The 18370-nt window shown below is 54.0% G+C and overlaps 2 protein-coding genes and 1 long non-coding RNA gene across 9 annotated transcripts in view; 2 read left to right on the forward strand and 1 right to left on the reverse strand.

Annotated features, from left to right (window-relative positions):
- Positions 1-9955, forward strand: part of EDC4 (enhancer of mRNA decapping 4) — a 12663-nt gene extending 2708 nt beyond the window's left edge. Inside the window, exons 2-29 of one of the 5 annotated variants that reach the window (XM_023210214.2) lie at positions 1054-1210; positions 1598-1709; positions 1982-2081; positions 2327-2516; positions 2619-2766; positions 2851-2955; positions 3274-3383; positions 3468-3551; positions 3644-3739; positions 3845-3947; positions 4065-4245; positions 4345-4417; positions 4520-4611; positions 4695-4882; positions 4958-5085; positions 5177-5330; positions 5681-6114; positions 6200-6304; positions 6389-6541; positions 6621-6657; positions 6792-6969; positions 7078-7233; positions 7337-7452; positions 7886-8051; positions 8136-8322; positions 8415-8634; positions 9020-9183; positions 9407-9951. In XM_023210214.2, the coding sequence (XP_023065982.1) occupies positions 1054-1210; positions 1598-1709; positions 1982-2081; positions 2327-2516; positions 2619-2766; positions 2851-2955; positions 3274-3383; positions 3468-3551; positions 3644-3739; positions 3845-3947; positions 4065-4245; positions 4345-4417; positions 4520-4611; positions 4695-4882; positions 4958-5085; positions 5177-5330; positions 5681-6114; positions 6200-6304; positions 6389-6541; positions 6621-6657; positions 6792-6969; positions 7078-7233; positions 7337-7452; positions 7886-8051; positions 8136-8322; positions 8415-8634; positions 9020-9183; positions 9407-9599 (4130 nt within the window). In that variant the 3' untranslated portion in view covers positions 9600-9951. Of the gene's footprint in view, positions 1-851; positions 947-1053; positions 1211-1597; positions 1710-1981; positions 2082-2326; positions 2517-2618; positions 2767-2850; positions 2956-3273; positions 3384-3467; positions 3552-3643; positions 3740-3844; positions 3948-4064; positions 4246-4344; positions 4418-4519; positions 4612-4694; positions 4883-4957; positions 5086-5176; positions 5331-5680; positions 6115-6199; positions 6305-6388; positions 6542-6620; positions 6658-6791; positions 7234-7336; positions 7453-7885; positions 8052-8135; positions 8323-8414; positions 8635-9019; positions 9184-9406 lie in introns of those variants that run through there. The other 4 variants (XM_023210213.3, XM_023210215.2, XM_023210212.2 and 1 more) reach the window with 4 other exon arrangements.
- Positions 9956-10264: 309 nt separating this feature from the next.
- On the forward strand, positions 10265-18147 carry NRN1L (neuritin 1 like). Of its 3 annotated transcripts, XR_003309835.2 has the most exons (4): positions 10356-10446; positions 11178-11310; positions 11432-11811; positions 17970-18147. XR_003309835.2 is itself a non-coding variant. In XM_023210217.2 (3 exons), exons 1-3 carry the CDS (start codon positions 10356-10358, stop codon positions 11715-11717), a joined length of 510 nt encoding a protein of 169 aa, XP_023065985.1. In that variant the 5' UTR covers positions 10265-10355; the 3' UTR covers positions 11718-11826. The 3 variants fall into 3 exon arrangements, 2 of the variants coding, with proteins under 2 accessions (XP_023065985.1, XP_023065986.1); XM_023210217.2 differs by lacking the exon at positions 17970-18147 and having other exon boundaries at positions 10265-10446; positions 11432-11826; XM_023210218.2 differs by lacking the exons at positions 11432-11811; positions 17970-18147 and adding an exon at positions 13809-13997 and having other exon boundaries at positions 10343-10446.
- On the reverse strand, positions 15554-18268 carry LOC113225198. Its single transcript, XR_003309836.2, has 2 exons — positions 17849-18268; positions 15554-15854 (listed from the first exon to the last, which is right to left on the reverse strand). It is a non-coding gene; the product is annotated as an uncharacterized LOC113225198 (long non-coding RNA).
- Between the last annotated feature and the right edge of the window lie 102 nt (positions 18269-18370).

Raw genomic sequence — 18370 nt, forward strand, 5'->3', positions numbered from 1 at the left:
ATCGTGCCACTGCACTCTAGCCTGGGCAACAGAGCAAGACTCCATCTAAAAAAAAAAAAAATTAGCTGAGCTGTAATCCCAGCTACTTGGGAGGCTGATGCAGGAGAACTGCTTGAACCCAGAGGGTGGAGGTTGCAGTGAGCCAGGATCGCGCCAAAAGAACTGAAAGACTGTTGTGACTGGAAACTTGCTATGTTCCTGAATGTGGAGCCATAGGCTCCTTGCCATTTGGGGATTTTGGAAATGGTGTCTGAGCCTATGAGAGTGTTTGAAACCCAGCCAGTTGCAAAGAACTGAAATGCTGTCTTTCCTTACTCCGCACTCTGTCCCATAGTTTCTCTCCTTTTGGTCCAGCTCCTTTATGTCCCTGCATTCTGTGTTTACTTGCCCAAGATAGCTTCTTCTGAGCCATTTCTGTGTGGGGCAGCCCCTTCCACATCTTACCAGTGCCCTTCCATGCCTTAAGAGCCCATCTTCTCTCCAGACTCTTGACACTACATTGATCTAGGCCTTGAGCTCTCTCACCCAGATTCTCAACCATTCTGCCTGCTATCTTAATCATCCCACTGGCCAGAACTGACCGCGTCCCCTTCCCCTTTGAAACTATGGTTCTCATGGCCCACAGGGAAGAGTCTAAGTGCCACAGCATCATGCCTGATGCCTCTGCAGCTTTGTTTTCCCTCCATCCTTCCTGTGTTTGTGTGTTCTGGCCACATTAACTGCTGTATAAAGTCTTTCCTGACCCTTCCTATGCCCTCACTCAGAGTCCACAGAGTTCTGTAGTAACCCAGACCTGAGTATTAACTGGCCTCAAAGGGTCCTTGATGGCTTGTACCCCTTCCCCAGGCAGAAGAGCCTCATGCTCATCCTTGGTCCTGCATACATCAATGTTTATGGAACGAGAGATGAACACAGGGCCCTCCTCCTCATGGACATGCTTTGCTCAGTTGAGTGTTCCTAGAACATCTCATAGTTCTTGAAGGAAATTCTGCAAGGGGAGAAGCTTGTGGGCAGGTCGAGCAACCTTATCAGAATGACACTCTCTGTCCCCAGGCCCCAGTGCAGAGAGCCCACGGCCATCCAGTGCCTACAATGGGGACCTCAATGGGCTTCTGGTCCCAGACCCGCTCTGCTCAGGTGATGGTACCTCAACAAACAAGACTGGTCTTCGGACCATGCCACCCATTAACCTGCAAGAGAAGCAGGTCATGTGAGTACCTAGGAGACGACAATGGTGGTGATGGTGTGTTTGGGGTGTCTGCCTAGCTGAAGCCATGAGATGGGGAGTGAGCAGGGCCAGCAGCCTCTGCTGCTTCCTCTCTAGGTGACCTGGGGTGGAGCTTGAGCTTGCACTAGGATGAGAGGCAAGGACAAGTTCAAGGGTTTGGCCTGGATACCTGGTTTTAAATGAAAGTAGACTCATTCCCAAGGAAGGAGGTGAGCAAGTGGAGCTGTGGGTCTGGAGCCAGTGGACCAGGCAAAGCTGACATTGGACTAGATACCTTCACCAGGCTGGCTATGTCCTCGCTTCCTCCCATCCCTGCCCATTGAGCCTTTAGGTGAATAAGAGACAAAGTTTTTGCACTCTTCCCCACAGCTGTCTCTCAGGAGATGATAGCTCCACCTGCATTGGGATTTTGGCCAAGGAGGTAGAGATTGTGGCCAGCAGTGACTCTAGCATTTCAAGCAAGGCCCGGGGAAGCAACAAGGTAGGTACTAGGATGCTGTGGCATATGTAATGTATAGGGGCACACCCAGCCTTTCCTGTCTCCCTCATGCTGCCAGTTCCTGTGGGGCCACCTTGACATTTTCCCAGTTTCAGGAAGCCAGGGCTGGGTGCCAAGCCTCTGTGGGAGTCTGGCTCCAGGAGGTAACAGTGGGGAGCTGGACTTGCATCTGTATCCTCTCCCATCCCCAGGGATGTTGGGGGCCACCTAGGCTCTGGGGAAGTTCCATGACTTTTCTCACCCTGGGTTCTCAGGTGAAAATTCAGCCTGTCGCCAAGTATGACTGGGAGCAGAAGTACTACTATGGCAACCTGATTGCTGTGTCTAACTCCTTCTTGGCCTATGCCATTCGAGGTGAGTAAAGACAGTGGGGAGGAAGGAATGTTATGCTGGATGTCCAACAGAGCCAGTTCCAACATCAGGCCACTCAGGCCGTAGGGGTACAATGGAAGGTTTGTCCATGCTGCCTCTTGGGGAGCTGGGTGGGAAAACCAAGCTTGAGACTATAGTGGTGGCAGGGAGACAGGCAGGGGCAGCGCTTCTCTGCTGCTGCCTGAGCCTGGATATGTACTCATGGTCCACTGCTCTCCTGATTCCAGCTGCCAACAATGGCTCCGCCATGGTGCGGGTGATCAGTGTCAGCACTTCGGAGCGGACCTTGCTCAAGGGCTTCACAGGCAGTGTGGCTGATCTGGCTTTTGCACACCTCAACTCTCCACAGCTGGCCTGCCTGGATGAGGCAGGCAACCTGTTCGTGTGGCGCTTGGCTCTGGTTAATGGCAAAATTCAGTATCCATTCCTTCCCATGGGTGGTGGGACTGAAGAAGGGTGGGCGGAGCTTGGGTGTCACGCCTCTTCATTCACCTATCTAGCCCTTAACACCCTGCTCAGAGAAGAGATCTTGGTCCACATTCGGCAGCCAGAGGGCACGCCACTGAACCACTTTCGCAGGATCATATGGTGCCCCTTCATCCCTGAGGAGAGTGAGGACTGCTGTGAGGAGAGCAGCCCAACGGTGGCCCTGCTGCATGAAGACCGGGTGAGGGGGCTGGCATGGCGAGGAGGCGCCAGAGAAGCCATAGTGTGGGGATGGGCTGCACACTCACCTCTCTGTGCCTTCCAGGCTGAGGTGTGGGACCTGGACATGCTCCGCTCCAGCCACAGCACCTGGCCTGTGGATGTCAGCCAGATCAAGCAGGGCTTCATTGTGGTAAAAGGTCATAGCACGGTAAGCCTGTGACTGCCTGCCTCCCCTGCCCTCCCCTTCCTCATATCCGTCCTCTGTTCCCTATATCCACAGCTGTCCGGGCAGCTTTACTAGCATTCTGCCCATGGGGACTCTGAGCTCAAAGTGGCCCTTGCCTGTGCAGTTTTCTCCTTACCTCGCAGCACCCTGCAGGTCTGGCCTTCTCTAGGGACCCTGTTCATTCAGTCAGTCACACAAGCATGCCAGTCCCACCGTGAGCCAGCCCAGCTCATTACCATTCTCACTTGGAAGGGACTTGTTCTCACCTCTAGTCAGTAAAGCTATTTGGGTTCTTTCTAGTGCCTCAGTGAAGGAGCTCTATCCCCTGATGGGACTGTGCTGGCTACTGCGAGCCATGATGGCTATGTCAAGTTCTGGCAGATCTACATTGAGGGGCAAGATGAGCCAAGGTAAGGCAGGGCCTCAGGGACCAGGATCCTCCTGAGGTAGCCGACCGGACTGCTCACTCAGGCCCCTCATCTGCCTACCTACAGATGTCTGCACGAGTGGAAGCCTCATGATGGGCGGCCCCTCTCCTGCCTCCTGTTCTGTGACAACCATAAGAAACAAGACCCTGAGTGAGTGAGTGGGCAGCCTAGTGGGTGGTGGGCTGGACCATGGCTCCCAGCAGGGGGCCCAGCCAGCCAGTCAGTGCCTTGTTGCCTTGCAGTGTCCCTTTCTGGAGGTTCCTTATTACTGGTGCTGACCAGAACCGAGAGCTAAAGATGTGGTGTACGGTGTCCTGGACCTGCCTGCAGACTATTCGGTAAGGAGTGGTTGGAAGGCTGGGGGACTGGGCAGGGGCAGCAGGGTTGGGAATGTGGCTTCCTTCAGTTCTCAGCCTCATTCACTCTGCTTTGTGGCTCTCTAGCTTCTCCCCAGATATCTTCAGCTCAGTGAGTGTGCCCCCTAGCCTCAAGGTTTGCTTGGACCTGTCAGCAGAATACCTGATTCTCAGCGATGTGCAACGGAAGGTAGGCTGCCATGGGGTACCCTGGGCAGAGCTGGGATTATAGAGGAAGGCCGGGGGGCAGGTGGCGCATTGCAGCCCTTAGCCTCTGAGCTCAGCTAGGAACGTTCTGCCTGTGCAGGTCCTCTATGTGATGGAGCTGCTGCAGAACCAGGAGGAGGGCCATGCCTGCTTCAGCTCCATCTCGGAGTTCCTGCTCACCCACCCTGTGCTGAGCTTCGGTATCCAGGTTGTGAGTCGCTGCCGGCTGCGGCACACTGAGGTGCTGCCTGCCGAAGAGGAAAATGACAGCCTGGGTGCTGGTGAGCTGCCCCAGGGTCAGAGCTATGTGTCCATATATGTAGGGGGTTGTGGAGGCACAGAGAGGGCCAGGGGCTTCATCATCCACACTATCCTTTCAGATGGTACCCACGGAGCTGGTGCCATGGAGTCTGCGGCCGGTGTGCTTATCAAGCTCTTTTGTGTGCATACTAAGTGAGTGTTTGGGGAGGCCCATCAGTGCCCTGTCTGTGTCTGTCTCCACTCTACTGATCCTTGCCCTTGGAGCACTTTATTCTCCCCCTTCTTTTCCTGCAGGGCACTGCAAGATGTGCAGATCCGCTTCCAGCCACAGCTGAACCCTGATGTGGTGGCCCCACTCCCCACCCACACTGCCCACGAGGACTTCAGTGAGTAGGGCGTGAGAGGGAGGTAGGGTAAGTTGGACTGACCAGGGTCTGAGATCTGACTCAAGTGGCAACTTGCCCTGCAGCATTTGGAGAGTCTCGGCCTGAACTGGGCTCTGAGGGCCTGGGGTCAGCCGCTCACGGCTCCCAACCTGACCTCCGACGAATCGTGGAGCTGCCTGCACCCGCCAACTTCCTCAGTCTGAGCAGTGAGACCAAGCCCAAGTTGATGACACCTGACGCCTTCATGACACCTAGCGCCTCCTTGCAGCAGGTACTCTCCCAAGGTAGGGGGACCTGGGAATGCCTCAGCCATAGGCCACAGGTCTTATTCCCTGCATCTCCCCAGATCACTGCCTCTCCCAGCAGTAGCAGCAGTGGTAGCAGCAGCAGCAGCAGCAGCAGCAGCAGCAGCAGCTCCCTTACAGCTGTGTCTGCCATGAGCAGCACCTCAGCTGTGGACCCCTCCTTGACCAGGTGAGGCAAGGGTCAGAGATGGAGGATGGCAGGGGCTGGTACCAGATGATGCCAAGCTCTGGCTGCTGACATCTCAACCTTCCCCCACCAGGCCACCTGAGGAGCTGACTTTGAGCACCAAGCTGCAGCTGGATGGCAGCCTGACAATGAGCAGCAGCGGCAGCCTGCAGGCAAGCCCACGCAGCCTCCTGCCCGGCCTGCTCCCAGCCCCAGCTGACAAACTGACTCCCAAGGGGCCGGGCCAGGTGTGTGAATGGGTGTGTGTGTAAAGTGTGGGGAGCAGGTGGGCAGCAGCAGGGAAGGTAGGTGGTGGGCTCCTCCCGACCCCCCTGCTGCTGATCCTGCTCTACCCGACATGGTCCATGTTTCCCTGAGGTCATTTCACCCTCTTGTGTTTCTTGGTGGGTGTCTTCTCAGCCTCCCTGTCCCCACCTCCTCTTCTGGGCTGTGGCCTCGTTTTTGACCTGTATCCCCACTTGACCTTTTGACCCTGCTGCCCCGTCTCTCATTACTACTAATACTAATGCCTTGTGTCTGTGCCCCCATCCCTGCCTCACCTTCTGTCACTTAAGCCCCCATCTTTGGCCCACCTCAGGTGCCTACTGCCGCCTCTGCACTGTCCCTGGAGCTGCAGGAAGTGGAGCCCCTGGGGCTGCCCCAAGCCTCCCCTAGCCGCACCCGTTCCCCTGATGTCATCTCCTCAGCTTCCACTGCCCTGTCCCAGGACATCCCTGAGATTGCATCTGAGGCCCTGTCCCGTGGTTTTGGCTCCTCTGCACCAGAGGGCCTTGAGCCAGACAGTATGGCTTCAGCCGCCTCAGCACTGCACCTACTGTCCCCACGGCCCCGGCCAGGGCCCGAGCTCGGCCCCCAGCTTGGCCTTGATGGAGGCCCTGGGGACGGAGATCGGCATAGTACCCCCTCCCTCCTGGAGGCAGCCTTGACCCAGGAGGCCTCGACTCCTGACAGTCAGGTTTGGCCCACAGCACCTGACATTACTCGTGAGACCTGCAGCACACTGGCAGAAAGGTGAGGAGCTTGGGAGGGGAAAAGTGTGTTAGCAGGAGGGACTTCAGATAGATTCATCCTCTGCTGAGTTGGCCTGTCCTTCCAGCCCCAGGAATGGCCTTCAGGAAAAGCACAAGAGCCTGGCCTTCCACCGACCACCATATCACCTGCTGCAGCAACGTGACAGTCAGGATGCCAGTGCTGAGCAAAGGTGGGTGCCACTGTATACCATTGTCCTCATGGGGGGATGGGCAGCAAGTGGGCAGAGGCTTACTCCTCCTTCCCCTTCCCACAGTGACCATGATGATGAGGTGGCCAGCCTTGCCTCTGCTTCAGGAGGCTTTGGCACCAAAGTTCCTGCTCCACGGCTGCCTGCCAAGGACTGGAAGACCAAGGGATCCCCTCGAACCTCACCCAAGCTCAAAAGGAAAAGCAAGAAGGATGATGGGTAGGGAGGAATCCTAGGGAGGGAGAGGGTGGTCTCCAGGCTGCCTGACGTAGCCTGAGGTGCTTCTCACCTATGGCAGGGATGCAGCCATGGGATCCCGGCTCACAGAGCACCAGGTAGGTGAACGAGCCCACTTTGTACTTGTGGAACTTCACTCTGCGGGGGTGGAGAAGGGCTCTGGGCCATTCCCTGGTCTGGTGTGTGGGGATGGGTGGGGCAGGCATCATGTGACTGTCAGTGCTATTGACAGGTGGCAGAGCCCCCTGAGGACTGGCCAGCGCTAATTTGGCAACAGCAGAGAGAGCTGGCAGAGCTGCGGCACAGCCAAGAAGAGCTGCTGCAGCGTCTGTGTACCCAACTTGAAGGCCTGCAGAGCACAGTCACAGGCCACGTAGAACGTGCCCTTGAGACCCGGCACGAGCAGGAGCGTATCCTTGAGACTGGTAGCACAACATGGCATAGGGATGGGGGCAGCATTCTTGGCCTGGGAAGGAGTACACGACCTGCTCCAGGCCTGTTCCTTAGCTATGGCGCAGAGCGGCGGCTGGAGCGAGCACTGGCTGAGGGGCAGCAGCGGGGAGGGCAGCTGCAAGAGCAGCTGACACAGCAGTTGTCCCAAGCACTGTCTTCAGCTGTAGCTGGGCGGCTAGAGCGCAGCATACGGGATGAGATCAAGAAGACAGTCCCTCCATGTGAGTTTTGCATGCAGACTCCTTTTGGGTGGTTCAGGTGGGAGTGGAGGTACCTGTCAAGCTTCTTCTCATGGCTCCACCTCCCCCTCTTCCCCTCTGCCAGGTGTCTCAAGGAGTCTGGAGCCTATGGCAGGCCAACTGAGCAACTCAGTGGCTACCAAGCTCACAGCTGTGGAGGGCAGCATGAAAGAGAACATCTCTAAGCTGCTCAAGTCCAAGGTGCTATAGGGCCCAAGATGTGGGTGGAGGTGGTGGTTCCTGGGCCTAGTCAGGCCAGGTTGGGCTCAGGTTTTCAGGTTTTCTTTTTTTTTGTTTTGTTTTTGTTTTTTTTTTGAGATGGCGTCTCACTCTGCCTCCCAGGCTGGAGTGCAATGGTGCGATCTCAGCTCACTGCAACCTCCGCCTTCTGGGTTCAAGTGATTCTCCTGCCTCAGCCTGCCAAGTAGCTGGGGCTACAGGCGCGCGCCACCACACCCAGCTAATTTTTGTATTTTTAGTGGAGACAGGGTTTCACCATGTTGGCCAGGGTGGTCTCGATCTCCTGATCTCGTGATCTGCCCACCTCGGCCTCCCAAAGTGCTGGGATTACAGGTGTGAGCCACTGCGCCCAGCAGGCTCAGGTTTTCAACTTGGCTCCCCCTTCTAACCCCAGAACTTGACTGATGCCATCGCCCGAGCAGCTGCAGACACATTACAGGGGCCGATGCAGGCGGCCTACCGGGAAGCCTTCCAGAGTGTGGTGCTGCCGGCCTTTGAGAAGAGCTGCCAGGCCATGTTCCAGCAGATCAATGATAGCTTCCGACTGGGGACACAGGAATGTGAGTGGGGTCATATGGCCCAAGGTGGGAAGGGTTATCCTCTTTCCTGCTGTTCCTCTTATAGTCCCTGTGGTCACCCCTCAGACTTGCAGCAGCTAGAAAGCCACATGAAGAGCCGGAAGGCACGGGAACAGGAGGCCAGGGAGCCTGTGCTGGCCCAGCTGCGGGGCCTGGTCAGCACACTGCAGAGTGCCACTGAGCAGATGGCAGCCACCGTGGCCAGCAGTGTTCGGGCTGAGGTGCAGCACCAGCTGCATGTGGCTGTGGGCAGGTGTGTGGGCAGAGTACTGGGCAAGGTGGTGGGCTTGAGAAAGGCCAGACTGGGCTCCCTGTCCACTTCACCTCACTCACTTCCCTTTGCAGCCTTCAGGAGTCCATTTTAGCACAGGTACAGCGCATTGTCAAGGGTGAGGTGAGTGTGGCGCTCAAGGAGCAGCAGGCTGCCGTCACCTCCAGCATCATGCAGGCCATGCGCTCAGCTGCTGGCACACCTGTCCCCTCTGCCCATCTTGACTGCCAGGCCCAGCAAGCCCATATCCTGCAGCTGCTGCAGCAGGGCCACCTCAATCAGGCCTTCCAGCAGGTACGATAGGCGTTAGGCCCTGGTAAGGGTCACGTGTCTCTTGACAAGGCCCATACACCATACATTCCACCCACCAGCTTTGCACCTTCTGGCCCCAGCAGACTGTTCGTGGTTCCCTTTGGCCTCCAGGCCATTGTCCCTGCTGCTTCCTCTTCCTGGACCCCCTTCTTCCCACCTAGCCCACCTTGCTTTACAACTACCCTTCTCAGGAACCATTTCCCAATCCCCTAGGGTAACTATACAACCCTGTGGGGCTCTCTCTGAGTCCCTCTGGAGCCCTGACTAGCGCACCCTGTGGTCATCCTCCCTCAGGCCACACAGTTCAGATAAGCAGACATTCCATCCTGATATTTGCTATAAACACTGCTGCTTTTTTCTCCTCCAGGCACTGACAGCTGCTGACCTGAACCTGGTGCTGTATGTGTGTGAAACTGTGGACCCAGCCCAGGTTTTTGGGCAGCCACCCTGCCCACTCTCTCAGCCTGTGCTCCTTTCCCTCATCCAGCAGCTGGCATCTGACCTTGGCACTCGAACTGACCTCAAGCTCAGGTAAGTGGGGGCAGCCAGGAATGGGAGATGAGCTGGGGAGTGGGGGAGTGGGAGCGAGCAGTTTGAAGCTGACACCCACTTCTGCCTGAATCCTCTCCCTAATTTTCTCCACCAATCCTCTCTGCCCTCACCCAGAGGGTTCCCTCTGGGCTTCAGTGCCACCAGGGGGCGCTCCCGTCTGCTGGTGCCCACCTGTATAACCTGTCCTTTCCCCCATCCCCAGCTACCTGGAAGAGGCTGTGATGCATCTGGACCACAGTGACCCCATCACTCGGGACCACATGGGCTCCGTTATGGCCCAGGTGCGCCAAAAGCTTTTTCAGTTCCTGCAGGCTGAGCCACACAACTCACTTGGCAAAGCGGCCCGGCGTCTCAGCCTCATGCTGCATGGTCTCGTGACCCCCAGCCTCCCTTAGCTGCTAAGCCTGCCTTGCCCAGGGGTGGGATGGCACTGAAGGCCATCAGACAGGCCTAGGCCGAGGCAGGGTCACGGCTGGCCTTTACCTGCTCAGGCCCCCATCTCTGGGGTGTTTGGGGGTCAGGGAGCAGGGAGTTCTGGCCGTGGTCTACAGGGTGTGGTAGTCAGAAGGTTTAGGCTGGGCCCAGGGCAGGTATTGTGCCTGCTTGGGTTCTGCCATGCCTGGAGCATGACCCTGAGATCGTGACACCACTTGAGTGGAATTTTCCATGTTCCTTTTTACCTCTAATTTGGATCTTTTTGTTTTTGAAAAATATTGAGAAATTCAATTAAATGCTTTTGGAATAAAATGGAGTATGTGTGTGCTTTTGGTTTGTCTTTGGTGTGACTCTCATAACTGCCCTCTGTTCGTTCCCTGCCCTCTCTTCCCTGTGGAGCTCTGTCTAGGCCAACCCAGCCAAGGGGCGGGGTTACCCACTCATCTGCTCCAACTGCCTTCCCAGATCTCCCTTCTCCCTCCTTTTATGGGGTGAAGGTCCAGGGGCCTGCTCAGCACCAGCTTGTGCTCCTGGGAATTTCTGCTCTCTGAGGTCCCTTCTCGCTCCTTTTCCCATTTGGGTGTTGGAGGCGGAGCCACCGGCTGGCTTCGGAGCCCCACCCCGGTTTCCATCCAATCACCGTCCCTCCCTCCGGGGGCTGGGCGGACGGGCTGCACTCCAAGCAGCTAGCTCCCGCACTAGGCTCTCAGCCAGGGATGATGCGCCGCTGCCACTGCCGCTGCTGCTGCCGCAGCTGCTGCTGGCAACCACCCCGTGCCCTGAGGCCGTTGCTGTTGCTGCCCCTCGGTGAGTGCGGGCGTCCGGGGCCCGGGCCACACCCCCTTCTCACCCAGCCAGGCCAGACTGGGCATAGGGTGTGTGGGAACACTGGACACCAGGGTGGAGAAGAGTTGCAAGGGCTCCAGGAAGGTGTGCTGGTGACTTCAGGACAGAAAGTGAGAGGCACAAACAGCCCTAGTTATGGGGGAAGGACTCCAAAATTTGCATCCTCTCTTATGATAAAGGGTGACATGCCAATGGCAGGACTTACAGATCAGTCATAGGATCCCTAAGTCCTCTCTGAGGGTCTGGCCTGGATCCCAATACCTCTGCATCCTGCCCTGTCTCTCCAAAAATACCTATCTTTAGAGAGAGTTTGGAGGGCCAAGCAAAGCTTGTCTAAACCGCAGAGAGATGCACCTGTTTCTAGTCCCGGGCCTCTGGACCACCCTCCCCTCCACCCTGTCCTGATTCCTTCACGTGAACCCTCCTGATCCCACCTGGGGCCCCAGAAGCTCAGAGGAAGGGCTGACTTGGGGGACACAATATCCCCTCCCCCTGTGCAAATCCCAGTTTGGGTCTTACCTTGAAGGGGGCCTGGGTAGGTAGTCCCCGGATTTGCCCTTTAGTTCCTTGGGGCACCCTTTTTCCGCTGAGTCACATCCCCAGAGTGCTCCCAGGTAAACAAGCCCCTGGGGGCTGGGGAACGGGCCTGGCTCATCCTATCTACCATTCCCCCACCCCCACCCCACTTCTAGTCCTTGTACCTCCCCTGGCAGCAGCTGCAGCGGGCCCAAACCGCTGTGACACCATATACCAGGGCTTCGCCGAGTGTCTCATCCGCTTGGGGGACGGCATGGGCCGCGGAGGAGAGCTGGAGACCGTCTGCAGGTACCAGCGGGTGCGAGGCAGTGGCCCAACCTGTGCCACCATTGGGGACTGAACCTTTTACTTCCCAAACCAAAATCTCCTTGCCTCACCTAATCCCCCCCTAATCCCACTCCCTTAACAGATCTTGGAATGACTTCCATGCCTGTGCCTCTCGGGTCCTGTTGGGCTGTCCGGAGGAGGCAGCTGCAGTGTGGGAATCACTACAGCAAGAAGCTCGCCGGGCCCCCCATCCGAATAACTTGCACACCCTGTGCAGCGCCCCGGTGCGTGTTCGGGAGCGCGGTACAGGCTCTGAAACCAACCAGGAGACACTGCCAGCTGCAGCACCTGCACTCCCCATGGTCCCTGCACCCCCACTGCTGGCAGCTGCTCTGGCTCTGACCTACCTCCTGGGGCCTCTGGCCTAGCCTATCGGGTCAGGTGGCAGTGCCTGTGCCTCCAGCCCTGCCCTGGCGGTGGTTGTCCAGGCTCTGCAGAGCGCAGCAGGGCTTTTCATTAAAGGTATTTATATTTGTACTAAGCTCCTTCCTTTCTTCTGACTGCGGCCTTGCTTGGCTGGGGCCAGGGACTCCCAGAAACTGATCCTTTGCTTGGATGGAATGGGCGGGGCTGAGGGCCACCACAGGGGACTCAATCTTCCTCCTTACAAACACTGGTTTCCCAGTGGCAGCGCAAAGCTTTCCATTTCGTGCAGGTCCCAAGAGCTCCTCCAGTGGAGACCGGAGATCTGCCGGAATGCACAGTCTTCCTCTACCTTCCTGTGCTGGCTGGGGTCGGGAGGGCAGGGTCTCAGCCCTGCACTCCTAGCACTGCCTACCCCTTCCATCCCCGGCCCCTGGGGGCCAGGTGAGCAGGTGAAGTGCCCTTGATCTCAGCTCCACCCCCTTCCCAGCCTCTGGGCTCCTGACCATTTCACCTCCTCCTCTCTCTGCCTGTCACCTCAGCCTTCAAGGCACAGCACAGACTGTGTGCTCAGTCCCTTCCTCTGAGTTTCTGGTCTATCTGAAGGAGGCCTGTTCTAGAAGGTGGGGAGCCTCTGTTGAAGTCCACATTCAAGCCCCTGATAGGACCTGAAGTGGCAAAAACTGGGGTCACCGTAAGGGTTCCTCTCGCCTCTGCTCTCCACAACCTTGTTCTTTGAGAAGAGGTAGGCGGTGTGTTGTCAAAACAATTGCAGAAGGCTTTCTGGAAGCCGTGGAATGACAGCATGTGGTGTGCGAGGAGCCCCTCTTCATACCGGTGGAAAGGAAGAGCAAAATCAGCTAGGCAGAATCTGAGGAAGGAGGAAGCCTTCTGGGGGTGGGACCTTCTTCTGATCAGCCTTCTCCCACCACTGTCAGGATCCTATTCCAAGCCATCACACCACGGTTTACAGAGGCACTGCTATAGTCTCCTAATTGACTTATATTATCGCTCCCTTCACTTTATTTTTTTTTTTTATTTATTTTTTTTGAGATGGAGTCTTGCTCTTGTCACCCAGGCTGGAATGCAGTGGCGCGATCTTGGCTCACTGCAACCTCCACCTCATGGGTTCAAGCAATTCTCCTGCCTCAGCCTCCCTAGTAGCTGGGATTACAGGTGCCCGCCACCATGCCCAACTAATTTTGTATTTTTAGTAGAGATGGGTTTTGCCATGTTGGCCAGGCTGGTCTCGAACTCCCGACCTCAGGTGATCTGACCCCCTTGGCCTCCCAAAGTGCTGGGATTACAGGCATGAGCCACCATGTTCAGCCTTATTCTTTACTTTCTAAATTGAAAAACTCAGCCGGGCGCAGTGGCTCACTCTTGTAGTATCACCTCCTCTAGGAACTATTCCCTAACCCTGACTACAAGCTGAATCAGAAGGCTCCTCTAGGTCCACACAGCTCCTGATAGCACTAGCTTGTTATTGTCTAGGTACAGGTCAGAACTCCCCACTGTGGATTCCCCAAGGGCAGGAAGTCCTTTTTGTCAGAATCCTCGTTGTGTCTCTAGGATCCATCCTAGGGCTGGATATAAAGGGTGCACTTGTGGGAGGGTGTGGAATGAAAGATAGAACTCTTAAGTCCAGCATGGGTAGCACAACAGTCAGCAAGAGCTTGGACTGAGAATGACCCCACTGTGGAGGTGTGTCATTTTGGGGTGGCACCTTTACCCTGGGCATACTGCTAGGAAGGATGGTGCTGGCGCTGTATACCCCAGAAGTCTTCCAGAGATGGTCTTGGATGACCAGGAGCAGGGGCCTGGCTGTTCTGGCCAGCCATCAGGGAGATTACCATCCTCCTGCTGTGACCTACTTTTCCCCTGGTTTTTGCTCTCTAAGTCCCTACTCTTCCATGGAATAGAGTGGGGCTTGGGGAGGGGGGAAAGAATCTGCTCTCTGGCCAGGGGCTTAAGGGCTTTGTGTGTTTTATCCTAGAGCTGGAGGAGAGGGGTGGGCTGATAGCCAAGCTGGCTGGGCCCTGGGCACAGCTGCCCAGGCCAGAGCATCATGGTGACGGTGTTTCTCACATTTGAAGCACTGTGGACAAGGAGTACCTTATTGTTCTGAGAAAGCCTGAGGGATGGATGTCCTGAATCCAGTCCCCTCTACATTAATGTATCTCTTCACCTAAGGACCTCCCCCCTGCTCTTCTCCAGAGCCCAAACCAGCACATAGTAAGGGTTCAATAAATATTTGTTAATTAATGCACTGAATGTCTGTAAAACAGGCGTGTTGTGTAGATTTCTGAGTGCCATCAACCTGGAATTCATATTACTTTTAACCCTCACAACAACTCTGTAAGGTCAGGATTATGACCACCCCCCCCCCGCTTATATTTTATTTTATGTATTTATGTATTTATGTATTTATGTATTTATTTATTTATTTATGAGACGGAGTCTCGCTCTGTTAGTGCAGTGGCGCAATCTCAGCTCACTGCAAGCTCCACCTCCCGGGTTCACGCCATTCTCCTGCCTCAGCCTCCCAAGTAGCTGGGACTACAAGCGCCCACCACCACGCCCGGCTAATTTTTTGCGTTTTTAGTAGAGACGGGGTTTCACCGTGTTAGCCAGGATGGTCTCAATCTCCTGACCTTGTGATCTGCCTGCCTCGTCCTCCCAAAGTGCTGGGATTACAGGCGTGAGCCACTGCACCCAGCCTTTATTTTATTTTTTGAGACAAAGTCTCATTCTGTCACTCAGGCTGGAGTGCAGCAACCCAATCCTGGCTCACTGCAGCCTTGACCTCCTGGGCTCAAGTGATTCTCCAGCCTCAGCCTCTTGTGTAGCTAGGACTATAGGTCTGTGCTACCACACCCAGCTAATTTTATATTTTTGCAGAGACAGGGTCTCATTATGTCACCTAGGCTGGTCTTGAACTCTTGGCCTCAAATGATCTCCTCCCTCAGCCACCCAAAGTGTTGAGATTACAAGCACGGAGCTAACCTTATTATATAGCTAAGAAAAATGAGGCTCATGGGCCAGGCGTGGTGGCTCATGCCTATAAGCCCTGCATTTTGGGAGGCCGAGGCAAGTGGATCACCTGAGGTCGGGAGTTCGAGACCAGCCTGACCAATATGGAGAAACCCTGTCTCTACTAAAAATACAAAAAATTAGCTGGGTGTGGTGGTGCATGCCTGTAATCTCAGCTACTCAGAAGGCTGAGGCAGGAGAATTGCTTGAACCTGGAAGGCAGAGGTTACGGTGAGGCAAGATCGTGTCATTGCACTCTAGCCTGAACAAGAGTAAAATTCCATCTCAAAAAAAAAAAAAAAGAAAAAGAAAAGGAAAAATGAGGCTTATGGCCCAGCGCAGCGGTCCATGCCTGTAATCCCAGCACCTTGGAAGGCTGAGGTGGGAGGATCACTTAAGGCCCTGTCTCAACAAATAGGCCAGGCGTGGTGGCTCAGGCCTGTAATCCCAGCACTTTGGGAGGCTGAGGCTGGCGGATCACCTGAGGTTGAGAATTTGAGACCAGCCTAACCAACATGAAGAAACCCTCTCTCTACTTAAAAATACAAAATTAGGCCAGGCGCGATAGCTCACACCTGTAATCCCAGCACTTTGGGAGGCTGAGGCAGGTGAATCACTTTAACCCGGGAGGCAGAGGTTGCAGTGAGCTGAGATCATGCAGTTGCACTCCAGCCTGGAAAACAAGAGCAAAACTCCGTCTCAAAATACATAAATAAATAAGCAAGTCAGGCATGGTGGTACGTGCCTGTAGACTTAGCTATTTGGGAGGCTGAGGTATAGAGTGATTTTAAGGAATCAGAGAGACCAGTGGGGTTCAGGAGGATATTTATTAATTATTTAGGTGCACTGGCCCAGTCGGATTAAAATCCAAAGGACTGAGCCCTGAACAAAGAGTTAAGTTACCTTTTAAGCATTTTGTGAGGCAGGGGGAGATCTTTGCGGGGGGAAGCATATTACAAAAGCAAGAAACAAAGCCCGTTATTAAATTAATTGAGACACGCATTACATCATTTCTTACTTTTCAAGGAGAAGCATGTTTTACGACTTGAGTTTATCTGTCTAGTTGACCTTGCAACTGCACAGCTAGGGAAACGGGGTCTTCACAATGCCTGGGAAGGGAGGAGAGATAAGGCTCATTAGCCGCAGAAAAACAGGCAGTTAATTTTTAAAGGACTCCAGCTCTTTCTCTTTCTCAGGGGAAATTGGATTTTCTTTTTTTCTTTTTCTTTTTTTTTTTTTTTTTTTGAGACAGAGTCCTGCTTTGTCACCCAGGCTGGAGTGCAGTGGCCGGATCTCAGCTCACTGCAAGCTCCACCTCCCGGGTTCACGCCATTCTCCTGCCTCAGCCTCCCAAGTAGCTGGGACTACAGGCGCCTGCCACCTCGCCCGGCTAGTTTTTTGTATTTTTTTTTTTTTTAGTAGAGACGGGGTTTCACCGTGTTAGCCAGGATGGTCTCGATCTCCTGACCTCGTGATCCGCCCGTCTTGGCCTCCCAAAGTACTGGGATTACAGGCTTGAGCCACCGCGCCCGGCCTGGATTTTCTTATATACAACTGAGTTTCTGCTTACACATTCTTCAATTTCTTTTAATTCCTGTTCCAGAGGCAAAGGATCCCTTGAGCCTAGGAGTTCGAGGTTACAGTGAGCTTTGATTGATGCCACGCACTCCAGCCTGGATGACAGAGCAAGACCCTGTCTCTATTAAAAAAATAAAAAATGCTGGGTGCAGTGGCTCACACCTATAATCCCAGCACTTTGGGAGGCCAAGGCCAGTGGATCACCTGAGGTCAGGAGTTCAAGACCAACCTGGCCAAAATTTAAAAAATAAAATGAGGCTAATGAGGCAGATGTCTTGCTTAAAGTCAAACAGCTCTGCAAGTGTCAGAGCTGGGATTTGATCCCAGGTATGTTTGGCCCCAAAGTCCATACCCTTAATTATTGCACTAGACTTTTGGAAACAATTTTTTAACTTTTTTTTTTTTTTTTTTTTTTGAGATGGAGTTTCACTCTTGTCGCCCAGGCTGGCGTGCAATGGCGCGATCTCGGTTCACTGCAACCTCTGCCTCCTGGGTTCAAGCAATTTTCCTGCCTCAGCCTCCCAAGTAGCTGGGATTACAGGCGCCCGCCACCATACCTAGCTAATTTTTGTATTTTTGGTAGCAATGGGGTTTCACCATGTTAGCCAGGCTGGTCTCAAACTCCTGACCTCAGGTGATCTGCCTACCTGGGCCTCCAAAAGTGCTGGGATTACAGGCGTGAGGCACCACGCTGGCCACCATTGTTCTTTTTAAATGAAATCTTGTATGAAACCTTACTACGGCTGGGTGTTGTGTCTCACGCCTGTAATCCCAGCACTTTGGGAGGCCGAGGAGGGCAGATCACCTGAGGTTAGGAGTTCGAGACCAGCCTGGCCAACATGGTGAAACCCTGTCTCTACTAAAAATACAAAAGCGCTGAGCGTGGTGGCTCATGCCTGTAATCCCAGCACTTTGGGAGGCTGAGGTGGGTGGATCAGGAGGTCAGGAGATCGAGACCATCTCGGCTAACACGGTGAAACCCTGTCTCTACTAAAAATATAAAAAATTAGCCGGGCGTGGTGGTGGGCCCCTGTAGTCTCAGCTACTCGGGAGGCTGAGGCAGGAGAATGGCGTGAACCCAGGAGGCAGAGTTTGCAGTGAGCTGAGATTGCGCCACTGCACTCCAGCCTGGGTGACAGAGCGAGACTCCATCTCAAAAAAAAAAAAAATTAAAACGAAAAAATTAAAAATAAAAATAAGAAAATTAACCGGGCATGCCTGGATAATTTTTGTATTTTTAGTAGAGACAGGGTTTCACCTTGTTGGTCAGACTGGTCTCAAACTCCTGACCTCAGGTGATCCACCTGCCTTGGCCTCCCAAAGTGCAGGGATTACAAGCGTGTGCAACTGCACCGGGCCGACGACAATGTTTTATTGGTGTTAATTTATTTTTAGGTTTAAAGTATAACATTAGCTTATACAGTCAATCAAAGACAGTTCCATGTGCAAAGTACATACTCAATAAAGATTTGAATACATGAGCCACTGAAATGGGGAAGATGGATGGAGGTTACAATGCACTTACCATCTGCAGCACCTATTTTTCCCCCTCCAAGTTGGGTTGACTGTAAAGTGAACCAGTTCTGATCCTACAGAGAAGTCATTCTGAATGGTAACCATTTTTTAAAAAACCGCTTGCTTTTCAGACTCGGGATATACATTAAATTAACAACAACAAATAACCACGAGTCCAGAAGTTGGCCCAAGATTGACTTCACCAATCTACAAGTTAACCATTTGCACCTCTTCTTTGATGGAGGCCAAATTCAACACATGGAGTTCTGAAATTATTCTAATTGCAGTTTTAAAAAATATATTTTGTTAATGAAATTTAAGTCAATCCTTTGCGGAGTTCCAGAGGCACTTCCAGAAACCTCTGTTGGAAAGCATTGTTTACCCAAGCTAGCACTACAGAGTCCCCCCTTTCCCCCAACCAGAAACTTGAAACTTTCTCCTTATTTCCCGCGATCCCTCGTTTTTCTATCACGGATCCGTCCGGCAGACAGCGGTCAGGTTTCTTTTTTTTTTTTTTTTTTTTTTTTTTTTT

The sequence above is a fragment of the Piliocolobus tephrosceles genome, chromosome 17 (assembly GCF_002776525.5).
Source record: "Piliocolobus tephrosceles isolate RC106 chromosome 17, ASM277652v3, whole genome shotgun sequence".
Lineage (NCBI taxonomy): Eukaryota > Metazoa > Chordata > Mammalia > Primates > Cercopithecidae > Piliocolobus > Piliocolobus tephrosceles.

Excerpts from the sequence above, each read along its gene's own strand:
- NRN1L (XM_023210217.2), top strand. The coding sequence starts at position 10,356 with ATGATGCGCCGCTGCCACTGCCGCTGCTGCTGCCGCAGCTGCTGCTGG. Across the intron at positions 10,447-11,177 it reads GTTGCTGTTGCTGCCCCTCG|TCCTTGTACCTCCCCTGGCA; the intron begins GTGAGTGCGGGC and ends CCCCACTTCTAG. Across the intron at positions 11,311-11,431 it reads GAGCTGGAGACCGTCTGCAG|ATCTTGGAATGACTTCCATG; the intron begins GTACCAGCGGGT and ends CTCCCTTAACAG.